This window comes from Ictidomys tridecemlineatus, chromosome 5 (assembly GCF_052094955.1).
Source record: "Ictidomys tridecemlineatus isolate mIctTri1 chromosome 5, mIctTri1.hap1, whole genome shotgun sequence".
Taxonomy (NCBI): Eukaryota; Metazoa; Chordata; class Mammalia; order Rodentia; family Sciuridae; genus Ictidomys; species Ictidomys tridecemlineatus.
In genome coordinates, this window is record NC_135481.1 from 135,366,499 (window position 1) to 135,387,499 (window position 21,001).

The window sequence follows — 21,001 nt, forward strand, 5'->3', positions numbered from 1 at the left end:
AAAGCCTACTCTAGGACTTTGATCTTTGATAGCCACTGTTCTTATTTGACAACAGCCAAATGCATTGCAGAAATTAATACTTACCTTTCTTTTCTTTTTTTCTAGTGCTTTCCCACATAACGGCCAAAACATAGGCCTCTCACCCTTTCTGGGGACCCTGAACACTGGAGGGTCATTGCCAGATCTAACCAACCTCCATTACTCGGTGCCCCTGCCTGCCTCCCTGGATACCAGTGACAACCTCTTTGGTAGTATGAGTGTGGGGAATAGTGTGGGCAACCTCCCAGCTGCTATGACTCACCTGGGGATAAGAAGCTCCTCTGGTAAGTATTCCCTGCTTAGGAAAGACCTTGGTTGTTCTCCTTGGTGCTTAATCCCTTGTATCCCTAGCTATGTAGTATCTGTTCCATGCATCTTTGAATGAGTGGTGGTAGTGTGCCTCCCTGTTGACAATTTGCTTTGGAGGTTCTATTTCTGCTCTATTTGATAAGCTCTGGGGTAGCTCTGCTGAACCTCATTCTTCATTGTTGTCATAAACCCATGTATTAAGTGGTCTTAAGGAAGAAGATTTGGGAATCAAGAAATAAGCATCCACTCTACGTTGGCTGGAAAATGTTAGCATCTCTTATCAATGTATGGTGATGTTTTATCATTTAAGCTATCTCTATTGATTCTTCCAATTTCTATTTGGATTTCAAAAGAGAGTATTTGAATTTTAGAAAATTTACAGTGGATATGATAGAATTATTTATACTCAGTATGTGTATATTAAATAGAAATCTACAGTTCAAAATTTTTAGAAGTGCTTAAAGATATGGCATTAGCTGTATTAAAATGCTGCCCATAGGGCTGGGGTTGTGGCTCAGTGGTAGAGCGCTCGCCTAGCATGCACAAGGCACTGGATTTGATCCTCAGCACCACATAAATGTAAAATAAAGATATTGTGTCCACCTAAAACTAAAAAATAAATATTTTTTTAAAATGCTGCCCATAATGTGGCTTGGGTATTACTGCATGGGTTGTTGCCCACAGCTCAGGCCTGTTGTCAAAACCTGACTACATTTTCTAGAACCTGCAGATACTTTTGTCAGTGTCTAGGGAAGATTTGAACCCCTCCTACTCTCAGCAGTACAGTGCAGCCCCTGGTCATAATGGTCCATAAGTTGTGTAACGTTCCATTTGAAAGGAACCCTTCACAACGGTGTTTGGATGGAGGAAATGTTTGCTGGTTTCAGCTCTGAGTAAAATGAGACTTAATCAAGCAAATCAGAACTTGCCACTTAAATGAGAGTGGTCCTCTTCAGAGCAGTAACCTGGAAGCTTCTCTAATGGTGGCAGCAATGCTCTGTTGTACAACATAATTTCAGGTTTGCAGAACTGATTTCAGAGACCACCTTTACTTTTGTTTGGTGTTTTTTGTTATCATTTTATTATCTTTAATAATAAGTTAATCTTGGGCTGGGGATATGGCTCAAGTGGTGACACGTTCACCTGGCATGCGCAGGGCACTGGGTTCGATCCTCAGCACCATATAAAATGAAATAAAGATGTTGTGTCCACTGAAAACTAAAAAATAAATAATAATAATAATAATGTTAGTCTTGAAAAAAAGTAATAAACGAGTCTTGAGCCAAGTGTGGTGGCACATGCCTGTAATCCCAGCAACTCTGAAGACTGAGGCAGGAAGATGGCAGGTTTGAGGCCAGCCTCAGAAACTTAGCCAGACTTGTCTCAAAATAAAAAGTAAAAAGAGCTGAGGATGTCATATATAACAAATTAGAATTTTTTTTTTAAAGCAAGGAAAAAAAGGGCTAAGGATGTAGCTCAGTGGTAGAGCACTCCTGGGTTTAATTTCCAGTACTGGGAAAACAAGTCTTTCATATACTGATTCTGGGTTTTAATTTTTAGAAATCAAGTCAGTCATGTATGGGCAAATCTAATGTAAAGTTAAGTGGCCAAGCCACCTGGCACTACTTAAGATCCAGAGTACGGGGCTGGGGTTGTGGCTCAGCGGTAGAGCACTCGCCTAGCACATGCGAGGCCCTGGGTTTGATCCTCAGCACCACATAAAAATAAATAAATAAATAAAGATATTGTGTTTAACTAAAAAATAAATTAAAAAAAAAAGATCCAGAGTGTTTCAGGGAATGTGTTCTGAGGGGCCCATGCTGCTTTTTTTTTTTTTAAAGAGAGAGAGAGAGAGAACTTTTTAATATTTTATTTTTTAGTTTTCAGCAGACACAACATCTTTGTTTGTATGTGGTGCTGAGGATCAAACCCAGGGAGAGCCGCATGCATGCCAGGCGAGCTCGCTACCGCTTGACTATATCCCCAGCCCGAATTTTTTTTTTTTTAGTTTTCAATGGACCTTTATTTTATTTATTGATACATGGTGCTGAGAATTGAACCCAGTGCCTCACACATGCTAGGCAAGCGCTCTGCCACTGAGCCACAACCCCAGCCCCCATGCTGCTTTTTTAAGAAAAGAGCCCCACCTCTGGGCTCTGAGGTTACTTAATTTATTTCGTAATAGAAGCTCTCAAAATCTTTAGGATTTGTGGATTAAGAAATTATTTTGAGGTGAATTCTCAGTGAACAAGGATATCCAGGGTCATGGAAATAAAGCAACAACATCACCCATAATTGCCCTGGGTTTTGAGGAAGCTGGAGTTTTTTAGAATAAGTTTTGATGCTTTGCTTCAAGCTGAAAATCTCATGTTTAATCATAGGCTGTTATCCTCAGAAAAAGTATCATGTCATCCCAGCGACTTAGGAGGCCGAGGCAGGAGAATCAAAAGTTCAAGGCCAGCTTCAGCAACTTAACAAGACCCTGTTTCAAAATAAAATGACTAGGGATGTAGCTCAGTGGTAAGGCACCCCTGGGTTCAATCCCCACTACCAAAAAAAGAAAAAAGAAAAAGCATTATTTTTTTTTCCAGAACACAACAGAACTAATGTCAAATTGTTATAGTTTCTATATACTCCTTAAAATGCATGGTATACCACAGTGAACACACCACAGTGAATCTCACCATCATGTACATCCACAAGACTTGGATCCTAATTAGAATAAGATATTCCATGTTTGTGTAAACATCAAAATAGATTCTACTGTCATATATAACTAAAAAGAACAAATAGGGTTGGGATTGTAGCTCCATTGTAGAGCACTTGCCTCCCATGCGTGAGGCATTGGGTTCGATCCTCAGCACCACATAAAAGTAAATAAATAAAACAAAGATATTGTGTCCATCTACAACTAAAAAAATTTTATAAAAAAAGAACAAATAAAAATTTTAAAAATATTTTAAATGCATGGTACACATTTTTAAAAGATGTTTGAGCTTTTTTCTAAATGACTAGTTTTTAAAATATAAATTCAAATCTTTAGCTCTAATTATTACCTGAGCTAACCCAATCTGTGACCTTTTCATGCATTGTTGAGTGGTGGAATAATGACCTGGATTTTATCATAGTCAAATTCCTATCTTTAAAAAATAATTTTGCCAGCTAAAATGCCTGAGTTCATTTCCAACTTTTATCAAACACTTCACTTTTTACCAACACAAAACAACACACAGTTCTGGTCACCTCAACTACTGGCACAAGAATGATGGGCTGAAGCTTAAAACATAGATATTGCCAGTTGAGATATATGCAGCAACAGTGGCATTTTTCATTCATGGAGTGAAACTGCTCCAGACTAGAGCCCTGCCAGGTGCTAAGGAGCCAGCAGGGCATAGGACAGGGTCTCTGATTTTATGGAGCTCATGACTAGCAGCCTGTGCTATGGAAACACTTTTCCCAAACTGCCTTGTTCATGCTAAGATTCGCCCTCCCTGAAAAAAGAAACACAGGACCAGCAAAACTTTCCTTTCCCTGAATTGGAACAGACTATGACGAACAATTTCCCAGGAGCCTGAAAAACAGAGAGAGAGACCCTAGAAAGGGAGATATGGGGGAGTGTCCCTTCCTGACTCCTGAGAGCAATGGGGAGACTTCTTGAGAGCCACAGCTTTCAGTGAAAGGAAGTTATCCAAAGGCAGCAGAAGATCCAGGGAGTGTGCCCAAGACAGAGGCATTTAAGGACTCTAAACAGCATTTGTTGTACAGCTCTAGTCTCCAGGCCCTAGATTGGAGCTAAGCACACTGAACCTTCACCTCCGACCCCGTCTCCTTACCTAGTCTTGCTCTCCTAGCAGTTGTTTGCAAGGTCTCATTCCTCTTTGGAAAAATTCTCTTCTTGCTCATGCTAGATAAGCACCCTCTTAACTATGGGTGCATTTTTTCCTTGTCATTGGTACATCTGAAACATTTCTGGTAATATAATGTCATCACGTTCAAAATTATCATCACACCTAGAGAGTGGGAAGAAAACTTTCATCTTTGGAAAACAAAAGATTTAGTCTGAAATTACAACAAGTAACTTGTGAATTTGTTGTCTTCCAGGTCTCCAGAGTTCTCGGAGTAACCCCTCCATTCAAGCCACGCTCAATAAGATCGCGCTTTCCTCTTCCCTAAATAGCCACCCACAGACATCAGTTGCCAACGCGTCTGCTCTTCACCCTTCGCTCCGATTATTTTCCCTTAGCAACCCATCTCTCCCCACCACAAACCTAAGTGGCCCTTCTCGGCGCAGGCAGCCTCCCGTCAGCCCTCTCACACTTTCTCCTGGCCCTGAAGCACATCAAGGTTTCAGCAGACAGCTCTCTTCAACCAGCCCACTGAACCCATATCCTGCCTCCCAGGTAAAAAAAAAAAAAAAAAAAAGAGAGAGACAAACTACAGCACAACAGGCTGAAGTATCTAGGAGCTGCTTGCTTTCTCTAGGCAATTTTGGATTAGGTCCAAGCATCCATGAGATCTCAAATGCACAGTTCATTCTTATATGTGAAAGGAGAGAGAACACAAGTGTGAATAATTCAGAAGGCATTAATGACTGTATAATAGCAGATTTACTGTGTTGATTACTCCTAAGCATATATTGAACAATTTTCAGTTACTAACTCATGAATTTTGTGTTAGGGAAAGGGTAAGGTATAGAGAATACAGTCCAGATATGTCTGAGACAGCTAAAGGAAACCAGGTTAGGATTTCAAATTTGGTATGGAAAATCAATTATTGACTGTATAAATACATTAAGCCACAGGGGAGAGCCAATGAAAACACTTAAAACCTTCCTGAAGCTTCAATATGGGATTAGACCTCTTCCCTAATTACAACTACAGATTTTAAGAAACAATACTTTTATTGTTCGTGAAATACTAGATGTAGTGAGGACTACAGCTCTATAAAAGGACTAAAAAAAGTCTGTTTAGAAAGAGGCACATTTTGAAGTCACAGCCTGTTATAGAAATACAGGAGTTGAAATGTCACATTTTGACTGTTGACTTTGTTTTCTTTCTAAACTCTTAGGGTGGTTCTCCTTACGGTAACCATCAATGAATATATTTTTAACCTATTGGTCACACCTTAGATACATTATAACATCATTAACTACTCACCACTTCACTGTAAATGAATAATGGTTTAGCAAGGAGGAGTTGATAGAATACACGGGAAGAAGTTAGAAGATCATATTAGTCACTCTTTACCAGTTACTGGCTATGGGACCTTGACTATATGAGTAATCCCATTTTAAGGAAGGAAAGAGGCTGTTTTGTAACTGTTTTTTGAAGATTCTGTGCTTGTTATTGGATTGCCTTTAGTCTTATTTTGCAAGATTATTTTCTAGGACATAAAGGTAATCTTCTTACTGCTTTCATTTGATTAATATTTAGATTTTTTAAAGTGATATTATTCATGCCCATGATTTAAAAGGCAAATAGTTTTAAAGAACTTGTTATGAAATAACAGCTGTCTTTTCTCCTTTCCCATTAACTATATTTTTCACTGCTTAGAGATGGCTGCTTAAAATTACTACTTTCAACCATATTAGCTAATCTCTTTGGTATGACCATGTTATTTCATCCTTATTTTGTTCTAAATTTTTGGTGTTAGGTATTATCTAGTGACATTTTACTCTTAAAGATTAGGACTTAGTTCTCTTTCAACTCTCTTACAACCTCATCTTCCCCCAACACACACACTACTTACCCTTCTCATTTATTATAACTATGGTTAAAATAATACTCAGTGTTTAGTGTTTCTAATGTAGTCAGAACCAAACCATATAGTATACTATGAAATAAAATGAACATTTCCTTTTCCTTTGGGGGTTAATAAATATATGACTTATTATTGTTGTTAGTCTGGTTTTCTGTGTATGCATTACTAATTCAGCTCCAAATTCTTGCAGTTAAGTGACTCTCCTCTCAAAAAATTTAAAAGTAAATCCTCTATTAGCTTTATAAGAAAGAGTGCATGTGACTTTGCCTAACTTAAAATGTCTTTATTTTGCTGGGGCGCAGTGACTCACGCCTGTAATCCCAGCAGCTCAGGAAGCTGAGGCAGGAGGGTTACAAGTTGAAAGCCAGCCTCAGAAACTCAGTGAGATTCTGTCTGTAAATAAAATACAAAATAGGGCTGGGGATATGGCTCAGTAGTCAAGTGCCCCAAGTACAATCCCTGGTACCAAAAAGAAAAAAAAAAACTTTATTCTGCTTGACATTTAATTAATTTGGTTGGATATAGAATTCTGAATTTGAAATAGTTTTCCCCTGGAATTTTGAAGTTGTTGATTCATTGCTGTTCAGTTTTTATTTAGAGTTGCTACTGAGAGTTACTAATTCCACTCTGAGTCTTAATACTTCAAATTTCCTTTTTTTCCTCCCCTGCCAGGTCTTTTGTCCTCAGTGCTCTAAAACTTCAAGATATTGTGGCATGCATGAGACTAAGTGTTTGTCAGGTTACTTTAGTCTGGAAATATTTATTTCTGGAAAATTTTCTTTAGTTATTTTTTCAATTATTTCTTTCCTTTAGTTTTCTGTTCTGTCTAGAACTCCTATTGTATGACTATCACACTTCATTTTCCTCCTTATATTTTCTTCTCTCTCCTCCCCCCTTTTTCTTTTCTTTCCTTTTTTTCCCCCTTACATTCTTACATTTTTGTTTTGCTCTGCTTTCTGGAAGAGTTTCTTAATACTCGTTCTTCATTTCTGCTTTCATTTTTAAATTCACAAGAGTTCTTTTTTGTTCTCTGAATGTTCCTTTTTTATATATAGCATCATAACCTGTTCTATGAATGCAACATCATCTTTCATGTCTTTGAGGTTTTTAGTGGTAGTTTTGTTTCAGTTTCTTTTATTTTTTATGATGGGATTGTTTTCCAAATTGCATATAAGTAGAGAACTTAATATAATGAATCCTCCTATACTCGTCATCCAGCCTCAGTCAACATTATTATCTTGTTTTATCAACATCTCTGTTTAAAAAAAAAAATAGATATAGAGCCAGACACAGAACTCTACAATCCCAGAGACTCAGGAGGTTGAGTCAGGAGGACAACAAATTCAAGGCCAACCTTGGCAACTTTGTAAGACAGTATCTCAACATAAAAATGTAAAAAGGGCTGAGAATGTGAGGCTGAGATTGTAACTCAGCGGTATTGCACTTGCCTAGCATGTAGAAAGCACTGGGTTCGATCCTCAGCACCACATACAAATAAATAAAGATATTGTGATATTGTGTGTCCATCTCCAACTAAAACCAAAATATTTAAAAAAAAGAAGGACTGGGGATGTTGCTCAGTGGTAGAGTGCCCCTGGGCTCAAACCCCAGAACTACCCCCAAAAATGTATATAGGCATACATCATAAATATTTCAATATAGGGGTTGGGGATGTGGCTCAAGCGGTAACGTGCTCGCCTGGCATGTGTGCGGCCCGGGTTTGATCCTCAGCACCACATACAAACAAAGATGTTGTGTCCGCCAAAAACTAAAAAATAAATATTAAACTTCTCTCTCTCTCTCTCTCTCTCCCTCTCTCAATCTCTCTTTAAAAAAAAATATTTCAATATATATGTCTTTAACAGATAAGGATTTTTTAATAACTTAAATATGACAGTGATGATTTTGTTTCTTCATAACCACTTCTCCTGAATAGGTCTCCCTAGGTTTCTCTCCCTCTGTATCTACCTTGGTCTCTGTCATTCCAGTTGCTTCTCTCATGGCCTTATAGTTATTGGGCTCTGCTCATGGTTAAGGACATGGCACAGAAAAGCTGATTGGCAGCTATGTGTAGATGGGTAAGCTTGATTGTGCCTTATCATAGAGAGGTCCAACTCAGCCATTTCCCTGGGGAACTTCTGATGTCTTAAGTTTTGGGTTTTCTCTTAGCTGGTGACACGAGGGCATGTCTAGATTCTAGCATCCTGAGGACCGATCTGGGAAAGGAAGGCACAGGTTTCAAGATCTGATGGTGAGATGTTTCTCAATCCCTGTGTTTTTAGTAGAAAGCCTCACCTTCTAGGGTCCCCTACCCTCAATCTCTCCAGAGGCCAGCCCTCCAATCTCCTAGCAAGTGGCAGGAAGGCCATGGTGGGGGGCTGTAAGGTGAGAGTTCTGCCCCTTATAGAAATTTTGTCCAGACCCTCCTGGCAGAGCTTCACCTCCTGCTTCCTGCTGTCCCCAGCTCCAGAGCTGTTCAAGAATTTGGTGATGTAAATTAAATCAACTCTCACTTTTTTCCCCACTGCCAACTCAGCATTTGACTTTCTCACTCAGCTGTTTTCCAGATTTTCTTGCCATTTTCTTCTCTCCTGTGTTATTTATCATGTTAGTGTTGTTTATTATTGTTTTGTTGATGTTTAATGTTTATTGTTTAGTTTTGACTTAGTAGGGGTTTGGAAGACAGCTTAGCTAAGTGCCTTTTTCAACCTTCTATCTTCAACTAGAAGGTAGCATTAAATACAAAACATAATTTTCATAGAGAAAGCAAAGAGAAAATTGGTTAAATTCGCTGTATTCTTTCTTATTTATCTTTTAAGACAATAGAAATGTCATTGAATGGGTAATGCTTTGTGGAGAAGCAAGATTTGAGTTACACTTGGAAGACTGGGAATTTACTCCATGATACAGTGCTTGCTTATACGTGTGAAGCCCACACATGTACCCTATCACCTTAAAAAAAAACAGTTGATGTTATACTTGAGGGATCAGGAACAGGCTTTTCACAGCAGGGCATAGAATGCTATGTGAGGACAATCTTAGACTTTTCTCTCATCTTGACATTTCCTAATCCCAAAGGACTGACTGCTAGAACTCAGAAGCTAATTCAAGCCATTGTTTGTCTGTGTGTTTTCTAGATGGTGTCCTCAGAGCGAAGCCCACTTTCCTTCTTGCCCACAGAAGCTCAAGCTCAAGTATCCCCACCACCCCCTTACCCCACACCCCAGGAGCTCACCCAGCCTCTCCTACAGCAGCCCCACACTCAAGAGCCCCCTGCCCAGCAGCCCCAGGCAGCCTCATCCCTGCCACAATCAGACTTCCAGCTTCTCACGTCCCAGGTAAGTCCTTGCCAGAAATATTGGTGAGGAGGGAATGAGTATTTTGTTCTGAGTTCCAAGCTAAATGGTCACCTCCTTATTCCCTGAAGGGCTCGTCTTTGACCAACTTCTTCCCAGATGTGGGCTTTGACCAGCAGTCTGTGAGGCCAGGCTCAGCCTTTCCTCAACAGGTATGTGATCACACCCTGCATCTCCCTTCCTTGGTACATAAATGGCATGATTTAGGCTATCCGATGTGTAGACCCCACAACCAAATAAATGTGATACTTGCTTTCCCTGGTTTCAGATATGTTCTGTGGCTACAAGACTCTGGAACCTTCCCTCACCGTAGAATGCTGATGCTGACTACTTTTTCAGTGTCAGGACTCAGCAGAGGAACAAGTGCCAGAGACTTAGGGATGTAGCTCGGTGGTAGGGTCCTTTTCTAGCATTTGCAGGGCTCTGGATTCTATCTCTAGCTCCACAGGAAAAGAAAAAAAAAAAAAAACCAAGTTCAAGTTCCAGAGACTTGATTACACTGTAGTCACAGCAGGGTTATTGAATCAGTAATACTGGAAAGGACCATAGCTACTGATTGATCTCATGTAGAGGAAATTGAGGCACAAGGAGAGGCAGCACCTGGCTCCAATAATAGACTTAGAAAGTGGCACAGCAATGTGCCTACAGGCCTGATTGGAACACCCAGCACTGTAAGTGACCACATTAGGCAAGCCCAGTCCAGGGATGGCGTGGGGGATAGTTCCTCTGTAAGATGTTTTTATTCAGCCACTTTTTTAAAAAAAAATTGGTTTTTTTATAGTTATAAATGGATACACTATCTTTATTTTATTTATTTTTATGTGGTACTGAGGATCGAACCCAGGGCCTCACATGTGCACTATACCACTGAGCCACAACCCCGCTTCAGCCACTTTTTTGACTCTCCCTCTCAGTGAACATTTTTTTTTTTTAGGTGTAGATAGACACAACACAATGCCTTTATTTTTATGTTGTGCTGAGGATCAAACCCAGGTCCCGTCCATGCTAGGCGAGCGTTGTACCGCTGAGCCACAATCCCAGCCCCTCTCCATAATCATTTTTAGTATTCCTAGATTTTTTAATGTTCAGAAAGTATGGATCAGGCTAGGCTCCAGGATGGATTAAGGAGTAAAGGAAGAGTTAAGCAGTTTCCAGAACTTAATAAAACAAAGATAGCTATTTCCCAGGTAGGCCATGGTGAAGTCTGGAAAGAACCAGTAGACCCTGCCTTTCTGTTTTGGGGGTTTGTTGGTTATGTTGATGGTTCTAGGGATTGACTCCAGGGCCAAGAAAGTGCTCTACCATTGCACTACACCCCAACTCTGTCTCCCTGTTTTCTAAACAGTCCATTTCAGTATAGGTAAGAATCAACATTTTCCTGAAACGATGGAAACTCCTTTTGAGACATTTTAAGAAATGATTTGGAAAATTAATTTTAGGAAAGGTACCTAAAATAGATCCTAATTTTAACCAATCCTCACAGAGGTTTTATCATAGAGAGGCAATGGCCTAAGGTTCCTCCTTCTCCATGTTAAAGGGAAAGGCTTTCATTTTCTCATTTTTCCAGAACCCAGTGAGATAAGGAGAACATTACTTCCTTGGTTACAGATGAAGCTTTTGAAGGGTTTCCACCAATGGCAGTTTGCAAAAGCCTTTGTTAGGATGAAGAGAAGGGGTGTCTGAGACCCAGAGGTGCTGCAGAAACCATGACTGTTGGTATCTCTTGGGATTACATAATGGGCTGGGCAGTTGTGGTTAGGAATAAGTCACCCACAATGTGGGCCTCAGGAATCCATCCACCACTGCAGGGTCTGCCTACCTGACAAGAATAGTCTGCCTTTGGGCTTGGGTTATGGTTCAGTGGTAGAGCATTTGACTAGCACACGTGAGGCACTGGGTTTGATCCTCAACACCAAATAAATAAATAAATAAAGTTATTGTTAAAAAAAAATAGTATGCCTACATTAATTAGGATGTCAGCAGAGCGCTCTGGGATCCTAGAAAGAAGGACTATGAGTCAGTTTGCATGCCTGGTGCTGTTCTGGGAGCACATCACACTGTTCCCTCTCTCAGAGAAGCAGAGATTCTTCCTTACAACGTGACCTTTGATGCTTCCAGGTGCCCCTGGTGCAACAAAGTCATCGAGAACAACCGGAGTCATTTCATTTGAGACCTAACCTATATTCCAACTGCGGGAACTTCCCCAACACAATCCTGACAGGTGAGTGTGAACCACCCCTCAGCTTCTACACTGATTTCACTTTGCTGTGTTTTTACAGATAGTTTAAGCCATTTAACATTAGATAAAGCAAAAAACAAAAATCCCCTGGCCCAGCTTTACTTTTGGAGATGCAAGTGTGCAACCCCAGACCTTGTGAGAGAGTAGGAAAAGGGCCTACTGTTCAAAACTTTTCAGAAATATGTAGTCTCAGCTGATTGACAACCCTTGTAAAGGAGAAAACTGCAAAAATTGCCAGTTGTGGAACTGTTGAGAATGTAAATTCCGAGCTGGGTGCATTGGTGCACATCTGTAATCCCAGCAACTTGGGAGGCTGAGGCAGAAGGATCACAAATTCAAAGCCAGCCTCCATAACTTAGTGAGGCCCTAAGCAACTCAGCGAGACCCTATCTCTAAATAAAATACAAAAAAGGGGACTGGGGATATGACTTAGTGGTTGAGTGCCCCTGAGTTCAATCCACAGTACCAAAAAAAAAAAAAAAAAAGAAGAAGAAGAATGTCAATTCCAAGCTGGGTATAGTGACATATACCTGTAATTCCAAGGCAGGGGATTGCAAGTTTGAGGCCAATTTAGACCTTGTTTCCAATAAAATATAAAGGACTGGGGATTAGTTCAGTAATAGTGCAACTTGGATTCAATTCCTAGTACCAAAACAAAGAATGTTGATTCTAGGGCAAGAGGTGTGGTCCTATAAATGATGGGTACATGGGTGTTTAATGTCCTAGCTGGGAAGTTGGTAGGATAACATTTTGGGGATTATTTTCAGTTCTTCTCCTAGTAGCATGGGGCTTTCACGCCTCCTAAACAGCACTCTTTTCCTCTCTCGCTGCTCCTTGCAGAAGATTCAAGCACCAGCCTGTTCAAAGACCTGAGCAGTGCGCTAGCAGGCATGCCTGAGGTCAACCTGAATGTGGACACCCCATTTCCATTGGAAGAGGAGCTCCAAATTGAACCCCTGAGCCTGGATGGACTCAGCATGTTGAGTGACTCCAGCATGGGTCTGCTGGACCCCTCTGTGGAAGAGACATTTCGAGCTGACCGACTCTGAGCAGAAAGCACCAGAACAGGAAAATCCCTGAAACAGCCAAAACAAAGCAAAATAGAAATGGAGCCAATGAACACCCTGGACTTTAGTTATCTCGACATGGAAGGAATCAACCCCATGGTTTCAGGCTTTCAGCTGAGGTTCAGTTTCAGACTCCATGGCTTTTTCTAGACACAGCTATATCCTGCCTCCAAAGCCTGTGGCACAAGTTGTGCTGCTGCAGACAGGCTGCTTTAGAGCTTCCAATGAACTGGAAAGCTCATCCTGTGACCCCTCCATCTTTTTATTGGCCGTTTAGTTGGTCAATACGTAAAAGTAGAAAATATCATGTAATGGGAGGCCTCAGTAGTGTCATGTAGTGCTCAGAACCACTGATCTCAATCAACACTGAAGACAGGACATGGGACTGAAGACACCGGAGGCAGGCAGAAGCTGTGGGCCCATAGCATTGGCTCAGCATTGTGCAACGGTACCAAAGCACCACAATGCCCTCTTCCATCTGGCTGTTAAGGCCAGGCACCCTCCAGCTAGAGGACATTCCAGGGCTTAGGCAAGAGCCATGTTTCTCTCAGATGCCTTACTTATAATATGAAGAAGTTTAACCACAAGTCCAAGGACAGGCTTGAGTTCAGCAAACCAACTGCTAGTTTTTTTATCCCAGTTTGTAATCTCTTTACTGCTGCTTCAATACACTTTTTCCTCATGGACAGGAGGAAAAGGAAGACTATTTTATTCAATCACTGAAAAAAGATTCCTGGTAATGGATGAGCCTGAGTAGAACATGCTCCTTCCTGGAGACTGGGCAAGAAAGAGAGGGGACTGTAGGTATCTCAGACACAGGATGACCTCCAGACAAACTCCAGACAAGCACAGTTCTCCCTACACACCAACTGGAAGGAGCAAATGGAGGTTCTTTCACTCACCCAGCAACTGAATTTCCCTGTCCTCCCCAGAGTGGCTTCTCTGTGGGTCTAGACCATAAGCTCCTAGAGGGCAGGGGCTGTGCCTTATTCCTTATTTAACCCATAGTACCCAAAAAGTGCCTGGCATGGAATAAGTGCCTCATGACTGTGTATTGAATACACACATGTGTGTTCGTGTGCATGAATGAATGAATGAATGAATGAACAGATCTGCCATGCTGTAAGGCAGTCTAATCTATAGCTATCCCACTCCCTACCAAATCTTCTCAGAGCTTTAGCTGTTCTAATGCTTGTGCCTGTGCTTAAATTAAGCATGCACTTTAATACGCTTTTAACACTAGGTGACCAAATCTACCACTAGACTTGGGATCATGCTCCATAGCAGATAGGTGGCAAGGCCCCCAAGTGCTGGTACCTAAGGGATCCTGACTAGGCCTCCACCTCAAAAGATCTTCCCTCTCAGATCCATGCTTTTCTGTAAATGACTTCAAACATGCTTTGAGGTAGAAGAAGTAATTTTATAGTAAATGAAATTTTGGTTCATGGTTATTCATTAATACCTTATCATAAAATGGTTTGATCATATTTCCATCTGCCTCCTCTAACTTAGCCCCTGAATGGAAAACATGACGTTGCCCACAGAGCACTGAAAGGGAAGAGCTAAGCAATGAGAAGACAGCATGGGGAGGAAGAGAGCCCTGGAGGAGGGATAAGATGCTAGAACCTTTGCTTGGACTGCTCCCACCCGAAGAATTAAGACTACACAAGGAGGGTCTGAATCTGACACCTCTGTGCCTATGGCAAGAAGAGTCTGGTAGAGGACCCTGGCTGGGAGGCTCTCCAGACCTCAATCCTTGGCCTTATCTCTGATTTTTCAAACAACCCTGATGGTGCCTTCACTCCACCTACCTTTGGAACCCAAGAATTCTTGTTTTTACCATTTTCCCTGAATCTGCTGTTAAATTAGGAAACCAACCAAGTCTTCCTTGCCTGATTTCTGCTTCAGGAAGGGGCTCTTGGCCTCCCCTGGCAAGCCTTATTCCCAATTAAACTTTCAAATCCCTTTATGTAGATCTCAGAGGGGGGTAACTTTTTGTTAAAAGTGCCTTCCAGTTGTAAAGCTACCCAAAACCCCAGTGTGCTAATAGAAGCCAGCTCCTACGTCAAAGGCCCCCAAATCAGATCTTGCCTTTCAGACAGAGAATGGTACAGATGTCATAAGAGTATGTTATTTGAGGAAAGGGGGGTCCCAACGTAATCCGCTCTTTGCATAGTACCTTACTCATGGGAGTCATGGCATCAGAGTCCTAGTTCACGTTACACAGCAGCCCTGCCTTGCAACAGAGACCCCAAGACCCACAGGATGAGTTGCACTGCCCCTGGGACATTTTCTAGGTTACTGTAGAAGTGTAGACACCCAGGGGAAGTCAGTAATGAGGACAATGTGGTTTAGCACTGAATTAAATCTGCCCTTAGCTCCATCAGTCTGGTCTTTTCTTGTGAAAAGATTCTGGGCATTATAAAGCCCGCCTTACCTAGATGGTATTAGGGACACCGGGGACAGTGTTACCTGCCCCTCAGCATGTAAGCCTGCACTCACTGCTGCCTTTGTAACAAGCCAGCCTTGGTCCTTAGCATTGGAAATAGCTATAGACTTCAGAAAAAAAACAAAACAACTATTTTTGAATATTTAGTTTTGTCACAAGACATCAATCATACTACTCTCATTTACTAGCAGTTAAAAATCATAGTACTAAAAACCTATTTGTTACCATTTTTAATTTCTGTATGGTTGTGGTTTTTAGGACATATGGTGTTAGGAGAAAAATTTTCTTGGTCAGATCAAGATCATCATCAGTTCTGGGTTGGGGATATAGCTCAGTTGGTAGAGTGCTTGTCTTGCATGCACAAGGCCCTGGGTTCAATCCCCAGCACTACACCCAAAAAACAACAACAACAAAAATCAATTCTCCTTTGTCCTATTTCCTTTCTCCTAAGTCTACTGTATATTACCTGAGCTGAAATGTTGTGTATCCAAGTCCATGCGCATATTTGAAGACATTTTCGGTTCTAACCCTTGGTGGCTCCTCTGATTTATGCACAGGTGGTTCCTAGTGTGTCTCCATTTCTTCATGGATGGGACCATCACAGCAGCTAATCAGACTTCCTGCCAGTGTCCTGGATCCCAGGGCCCATTGTTAAATGATATTTAAAGATTGGAATTTGTATAAAATAGCTTTCAAGTTTTATAATGCATCATTTTACATCTTTCGTAATTAAAAGCAGCACAATAAGGTTGTATCTGCATTTGGTGTTTTTCTCCTGCCTCAGATGCTGTGAATTGGTATGAAGCTTCTCACATGACACATTCTCATTCCTTTGAAACTGGGTGCCAAGGACAGAGGGCACCCTGGAGGTGGCTCAGACTTCTGCCTCCCTCCTTCTTCTACTGGAAGTCTTTCCCCTTCTTCTCCAGCTGCTCTGACCTGGACCTGGCTGGACCCATCTTCCCCACACTTTCTGCCCATCCTGCCTGCCATCCCCGGTCAGATAGCCTCATTTCCTTCAGAGTTTCTGCCTTAGCCATGCCTGGCACTGGTTGTAAAGGTGATTCCTGAAGCCTTACTCAGAAATCCTACCCTGGAGCTGGGGTTGTAGCTCAGTAGTAGAGCTTGCCTTGTGTGTAGAAGGCACTGGGTTTAAGCCTCAGCACCACACACACACAAAAATAAAGGTATTGTGTCCATCAACAACTAAAAAATAAATAAATGAAATCCCACCCCTGACCTAAATTCCCCAGGCTCCCATTTCTGCTTTAGTCCCCACACATACCTCATTTGTTGATCCTACTGTGAATTCTGTCCCTTATTCCTCTTAGTTTGTCCTCTTCGGACTCCCCTCCCTGTTCCCAGTGGGGTCCACTGGGTTATAATGGTTTCCATTATGCCCTCAGGACCCACCTCCTACTCTGACCCACCATACCTTGGACTTTCCCTGCAGAAAAACTCAGCAATCCCACTCTTCCCACTAATCCAATCTCCTGCCCACTGAGGCACCTGCACCCCGCCCCTTCCTCCAGGCCTTCATCAAACACTGCAAGTCCTCTCCAAGCAGGCCCAGCTTTCCCACCTCCTGCCTGCTCCCCATTTGGTTCCCTCTCCTCTATAAACTTACTCAAACCTATCCCCACTGTACTTCTTCCTCCCCTCATCCCTCTGCCTAACCAATGTTTTCGTTTCTCACCATTGATCTGATCTTCCTCCAAGGACATGCTGCCCCTCCCTCTCCCAGGACTTCTACCTAGCCCTCTCCAAGAGCTCTTTCCCTCTAGCCCTTAAATATGTCTCAGTCTCCTCCTTCCTAAAACAGAAAACAGCCCTGTCCTCACCTCAGCTTCTCTTCAGACCACAAGCTGTTTCCTTCCTTTCCTGGAAGAGGAACTCATGTTCCACTCCATTCTTGTCCCTTCCTGCCTACACCCCATCTGCAAACTCCCTCTGCCCAACACGATTCTGAACTCCTCTGACCCAGTCCAAGTCCTGTCCAATTTCAATGCCTGTCCTGCCCAATGCTTCACTGACACAAGAACCCTTTGTCCACTCCCTTTCCCACCAAATCCTGTCTTTAGACTCCAATAAACTTTTTCTTCTTGTTCCACCACTCAGGGCATACATTTCCTCAGCACATCCTCCTTCTCCACCATCTTTTCTTCTTTGGATCAACCATCCCTCCCTAACTACCTTGTCCAGTCCTCCAAGGTGGTGACCCTCACCTCCAGCCCCAATCCCCATTGCCTGTCAGCTCAGGCTCATCCACACTCCACCCACCTTCCTTCTGCTTAGATCTGTATAACACAGTAAGCATTCATCAGCAGCCTTTGATGTCTGCCTTCCCCCATAGGGCTTGGATCTACAAGGACAGGGGCCATGCTTGTGTACTTGAATCCTATAGTCCAGTACCTGGCATGCAGTAGATGCTCCATAAATATCTTCTGACTATTGATCCTATACTTATACTCCCTCTGGGATCACAGCTTCCACCCGATTGCTCAAGCTGGAAAACAAACCACACTCCACGCTTCTTCTTCACCTCTCAACTCCAGTCTGAGACCCTGTGGACCATGCCAGACCCCCATCCTCTCTCTCAGGTCTTGCATTATTTTTCTGTCTAGCTCCCTCTTCATCTTCTGCCCCTCCGGGCAGCCTCTGCCTCCCTTGGGAGTTAGCCAAGTGACAATTTTTACTTAATCTCTCTTTTCCTCAGTGGCCTTATCTAAAATAGCACAATAAGCGCCTCATTTCATGACATTTTGAGGGTGAAACAAACTTACACAATTCAAACACTTAGAATTTATCCAGCACATTGGAAGTGCTCAACAAATGTCAATTATTATAATATTTAACTATTATTTGTTGCATAAATCTGTTATCCTTTCAAAGACAGTATACACAAAACCTTAGACATTCTAATACCTGCTTTGACACCCCAAAGCTTAGTACGGGGAAGAATTTTTTAAACTGATATTATTTTTGTCCCTTTTGCTTAATGAGTGCTCAATGCAAGTGTGGAAATTAAGATTTGCAGCAAATTCTTATGTGTAGCTGTGTCCTGATGTGGACACTAGATGGAGCTGAGACTATAACAGTGGCTCTTAGGACCCTAAACCAACCAGATAAAGCCACCCTCCCCTCATAACTTAAGACTTTGAATGGGGTTGAGAGAGGTATTGGTGAAAGTGGAATAATGTGATGATAGAAAGTTGTTATGTATCCTTAGTGACCACTACAGACTATCAGTGGCACTGCACTAGTCACATCCCTCACATCAGCATGAATGTAAGGCCAGGCAAGGATGGCTCCGTCAGTTTTCAGATGAGGAAATAGACCAGAGGAGCAGAAGAATGGAGTCACACAGCCATGAACCCAGGGAGCACTGACTCCCAAGGCCTCTGGACACTTCCTTCCCACTTGCCAGAGCATTGATTCTCAAGACTTAAAAGTGCGGGCTGGGGATGTGGCTCAAGCGGTAGCACACTCGCCTGGCGTGCGTGCGGCCCAGGTTCGATCCTCAGCACCACATACAAAGATGTTGTGTCCGCTGATAACTAAAAAATAAATATTAAAAATTCTCTCTCTCTCTCTCTCTCTCTCTCTCTCTCTCTCTCTCTCTCTCTCTCTCTCTCTCTCTCTCCCTCTCTCTTAAAAAAAAAAAAAAAAGACTTAAAAGTGCACCTTGAGGCTTCTGCCTGGTCAACAAGTATCTCTACCACTGGGTCACCGGTAAATGAACTGTACCCCTCACCCTGCAGAGGAAGGCTCTGAGCAGGCCTGAAAATGATCCCATGGAGCAGGCTCAGCTTGCACCCTGGGTGTTGTTCTGGGCAAGGCAGTTGGCACTAGTGAGATGGGCCTACCAAAGGAGTGCATTTTCCCTTGCTTCTCCAAAAATATGTTTTAATTTTTTTAAACTTCTATTTTTATTTTATTTTTTTCTTTTTTGCTATATTAGAGATAGAACCCAGGGAGACTCTTAACATGGAGCTACATCTCCAGCCCTTTTATCTTTTATTTTGAGACAGGGTCTTGCTAAATGGCAAAGGCTGGTCTCAAACATGTGTTCCTTCGGTCTTAGCCTCCCAAATAGCTGGAATTACAGGTGTGTGACCTTGTGCACAGCCATACTACTATTTGCTAGGGGCGGGGTAATAAGGATTGAATCCAGTCTCGTGCATTCTTTTTTTTTTTCTTTTTAATATTTTTATTCGTAGTTGGATACAATATCCTTATTTAATTAATCAATTTATTTATTTTTATGTGGAGCTGAGGATTGAACCTAGCACCTCTCACATGCTAGGCAAGTGCTCTACCCCTGAGCCACACCCCCAGCCCCTTGTGCATTCTTGGCAAGCACTCTACCACCAAGCCACATCCTCAGTCAGCCCTAATTTTTAATTTTTTTTAAAATTTTTTTAAGCATTAACCAGGGATTGAACTTAGGGCCTCACACATGCTAGGCAAGTGCTCTACTCCAGTCCCTCAAAGCCTTTTCTAAAAAATTAGGATTGGCTGGAAGTGTAGCTCAGTGGTAGGGCGCTTAAGTGCCTAGTATGCATGAATCTCTGAGCTCAATCCCCAGCATGAAAAAAAAAAGTTTTGCTTTTATTAAATACTTCATGCTCATTATAAGCAATGCAAATGATACTGAATAGTACCAAAACAAAATTTTTAAGTGGTCCAGAAAACCAGCACCCCCAAAATAATCATGACTGCCACTCAGAGAACATCAATGGAAACATCACCTCTCTATGCATATATTCAGAGAAAAGGACAGACAGATGGCTGGAAGTTTTTACAGAAATGGTCTCTTATAGTACATGCTCCTTTTAGTAAAAGTATTTAAATTAAATAGAACAAAAGGAAACCTAAATGAAACTAAAGAAATTGCCAAGCCACAAATAATTATGCTGCTTTTTATGTTTCTAGATGCTTTCTTCAAAAGAAAAAAAAATAGTAGGTGGCTATATGGATTTGTCCTTTCAACAGGTTTCAACTGTAGATGGCATTGCTCAACAATCTGCAATTTAGGTGGAGGAAATGAGCTCACCACCACTTCCTAGCTCCTTCCCCTCCCAAATTTTTCGAGTTTATATTTTTACATTGTTAAAGTTTATACTATTTACATCCTGTCCCATTACCATCTTTCCCACGATTGTTTGACCTCAGGTCTGTGTGTGGATTCCCTACTCACTGCCTATCCTGATTTCCTGATTATTGTTGTTGTTGTTAAAATTGTTGTTGTTTCATACCAGGGATTGAACCATTGAGCCACATCCCCAACTCTTTTTAAAAATATTTTAGTTAGAGACACATTCTTGGTAAATTGCTGAGGCTGGCTTTGAACTCTTGATCCTCCTGCCTCAGCCTCCCAAGCCACTGGGATTACAGTCATACACCATCACACCCGGCTCCCACTCCTGATTATTATTCTTCACCCCACAGCTGCAGCTTTGACATAAGGAGCCCTTTCAAAAATGGCTGAGCTAGACACAGTCACTGGGCTACAACCCTGAAGCCTGGTATGTGGGCTGTAAGACTGACTAACTTAAGCCCAGTGGAATTTACATAAAAGGGACCAACACTACACCTTTCAATATGATTACTTGCTTAAAAAACTTGAGTCTTGAACTTGTATTTGGTGACATGGAGTTGGAAGTTTAGAATTTGGAAATTTTTAAAAAATGACTGGTAGCTGGGTGCAGTGACATACACATAAAATCCCAGCAATTTGGGAGGCCTGAGGCAGGAGGATCCCAAGTTCAAGGCCAGCCTC

General features: G+C 41.9%; 1 protein-coding gene across 4 annotated transcripts in view; it reads left to right on the forward strand.

The window, feature by feature from the left end:
• The window catches only part of Crtc3 (CREB regulated transcription coactivator 3), a 108,795-nt gene extending 92,816 nt beyond the window's left edge, over window positions 1-15,979 (forward strand). For all 4 annotated transcript variants that reach the window (XM_078051145.1, XM_078051146.1, XM_078051149.1 and 1 more), the window contains 6 exons: window positions 106-323; window positions 4,450-4,748; window positions 9,246-9,446; window positions 9,536-9,616; window positions 11,583-11,685; window positions 12,544-15,979. In XM_078051145.1, the coding sequence (XP_077907271.1) occupies window positions 106-323; window positions 4,450-4,748; window positions 9,246-9,446; window positions 9,536-9,616; window positions 11,583-11,685; window positions 12,544-12,752 (1,111 nt within the window). In that variant the 3' untranslated portion in view covers window positions 12,753-15,979. The remainder of the gene's footprint in view (window positions 1-105; window positions 324-4,449; window positions 4,749-9,245; window positions 9,447-9,535; window positions 9,617-11,582; window positions 11,686-12,543) is intronic.
• The last annotated feature ends 5,022 nt before the right edge of the window (window positions 15,980-21,001 follow it).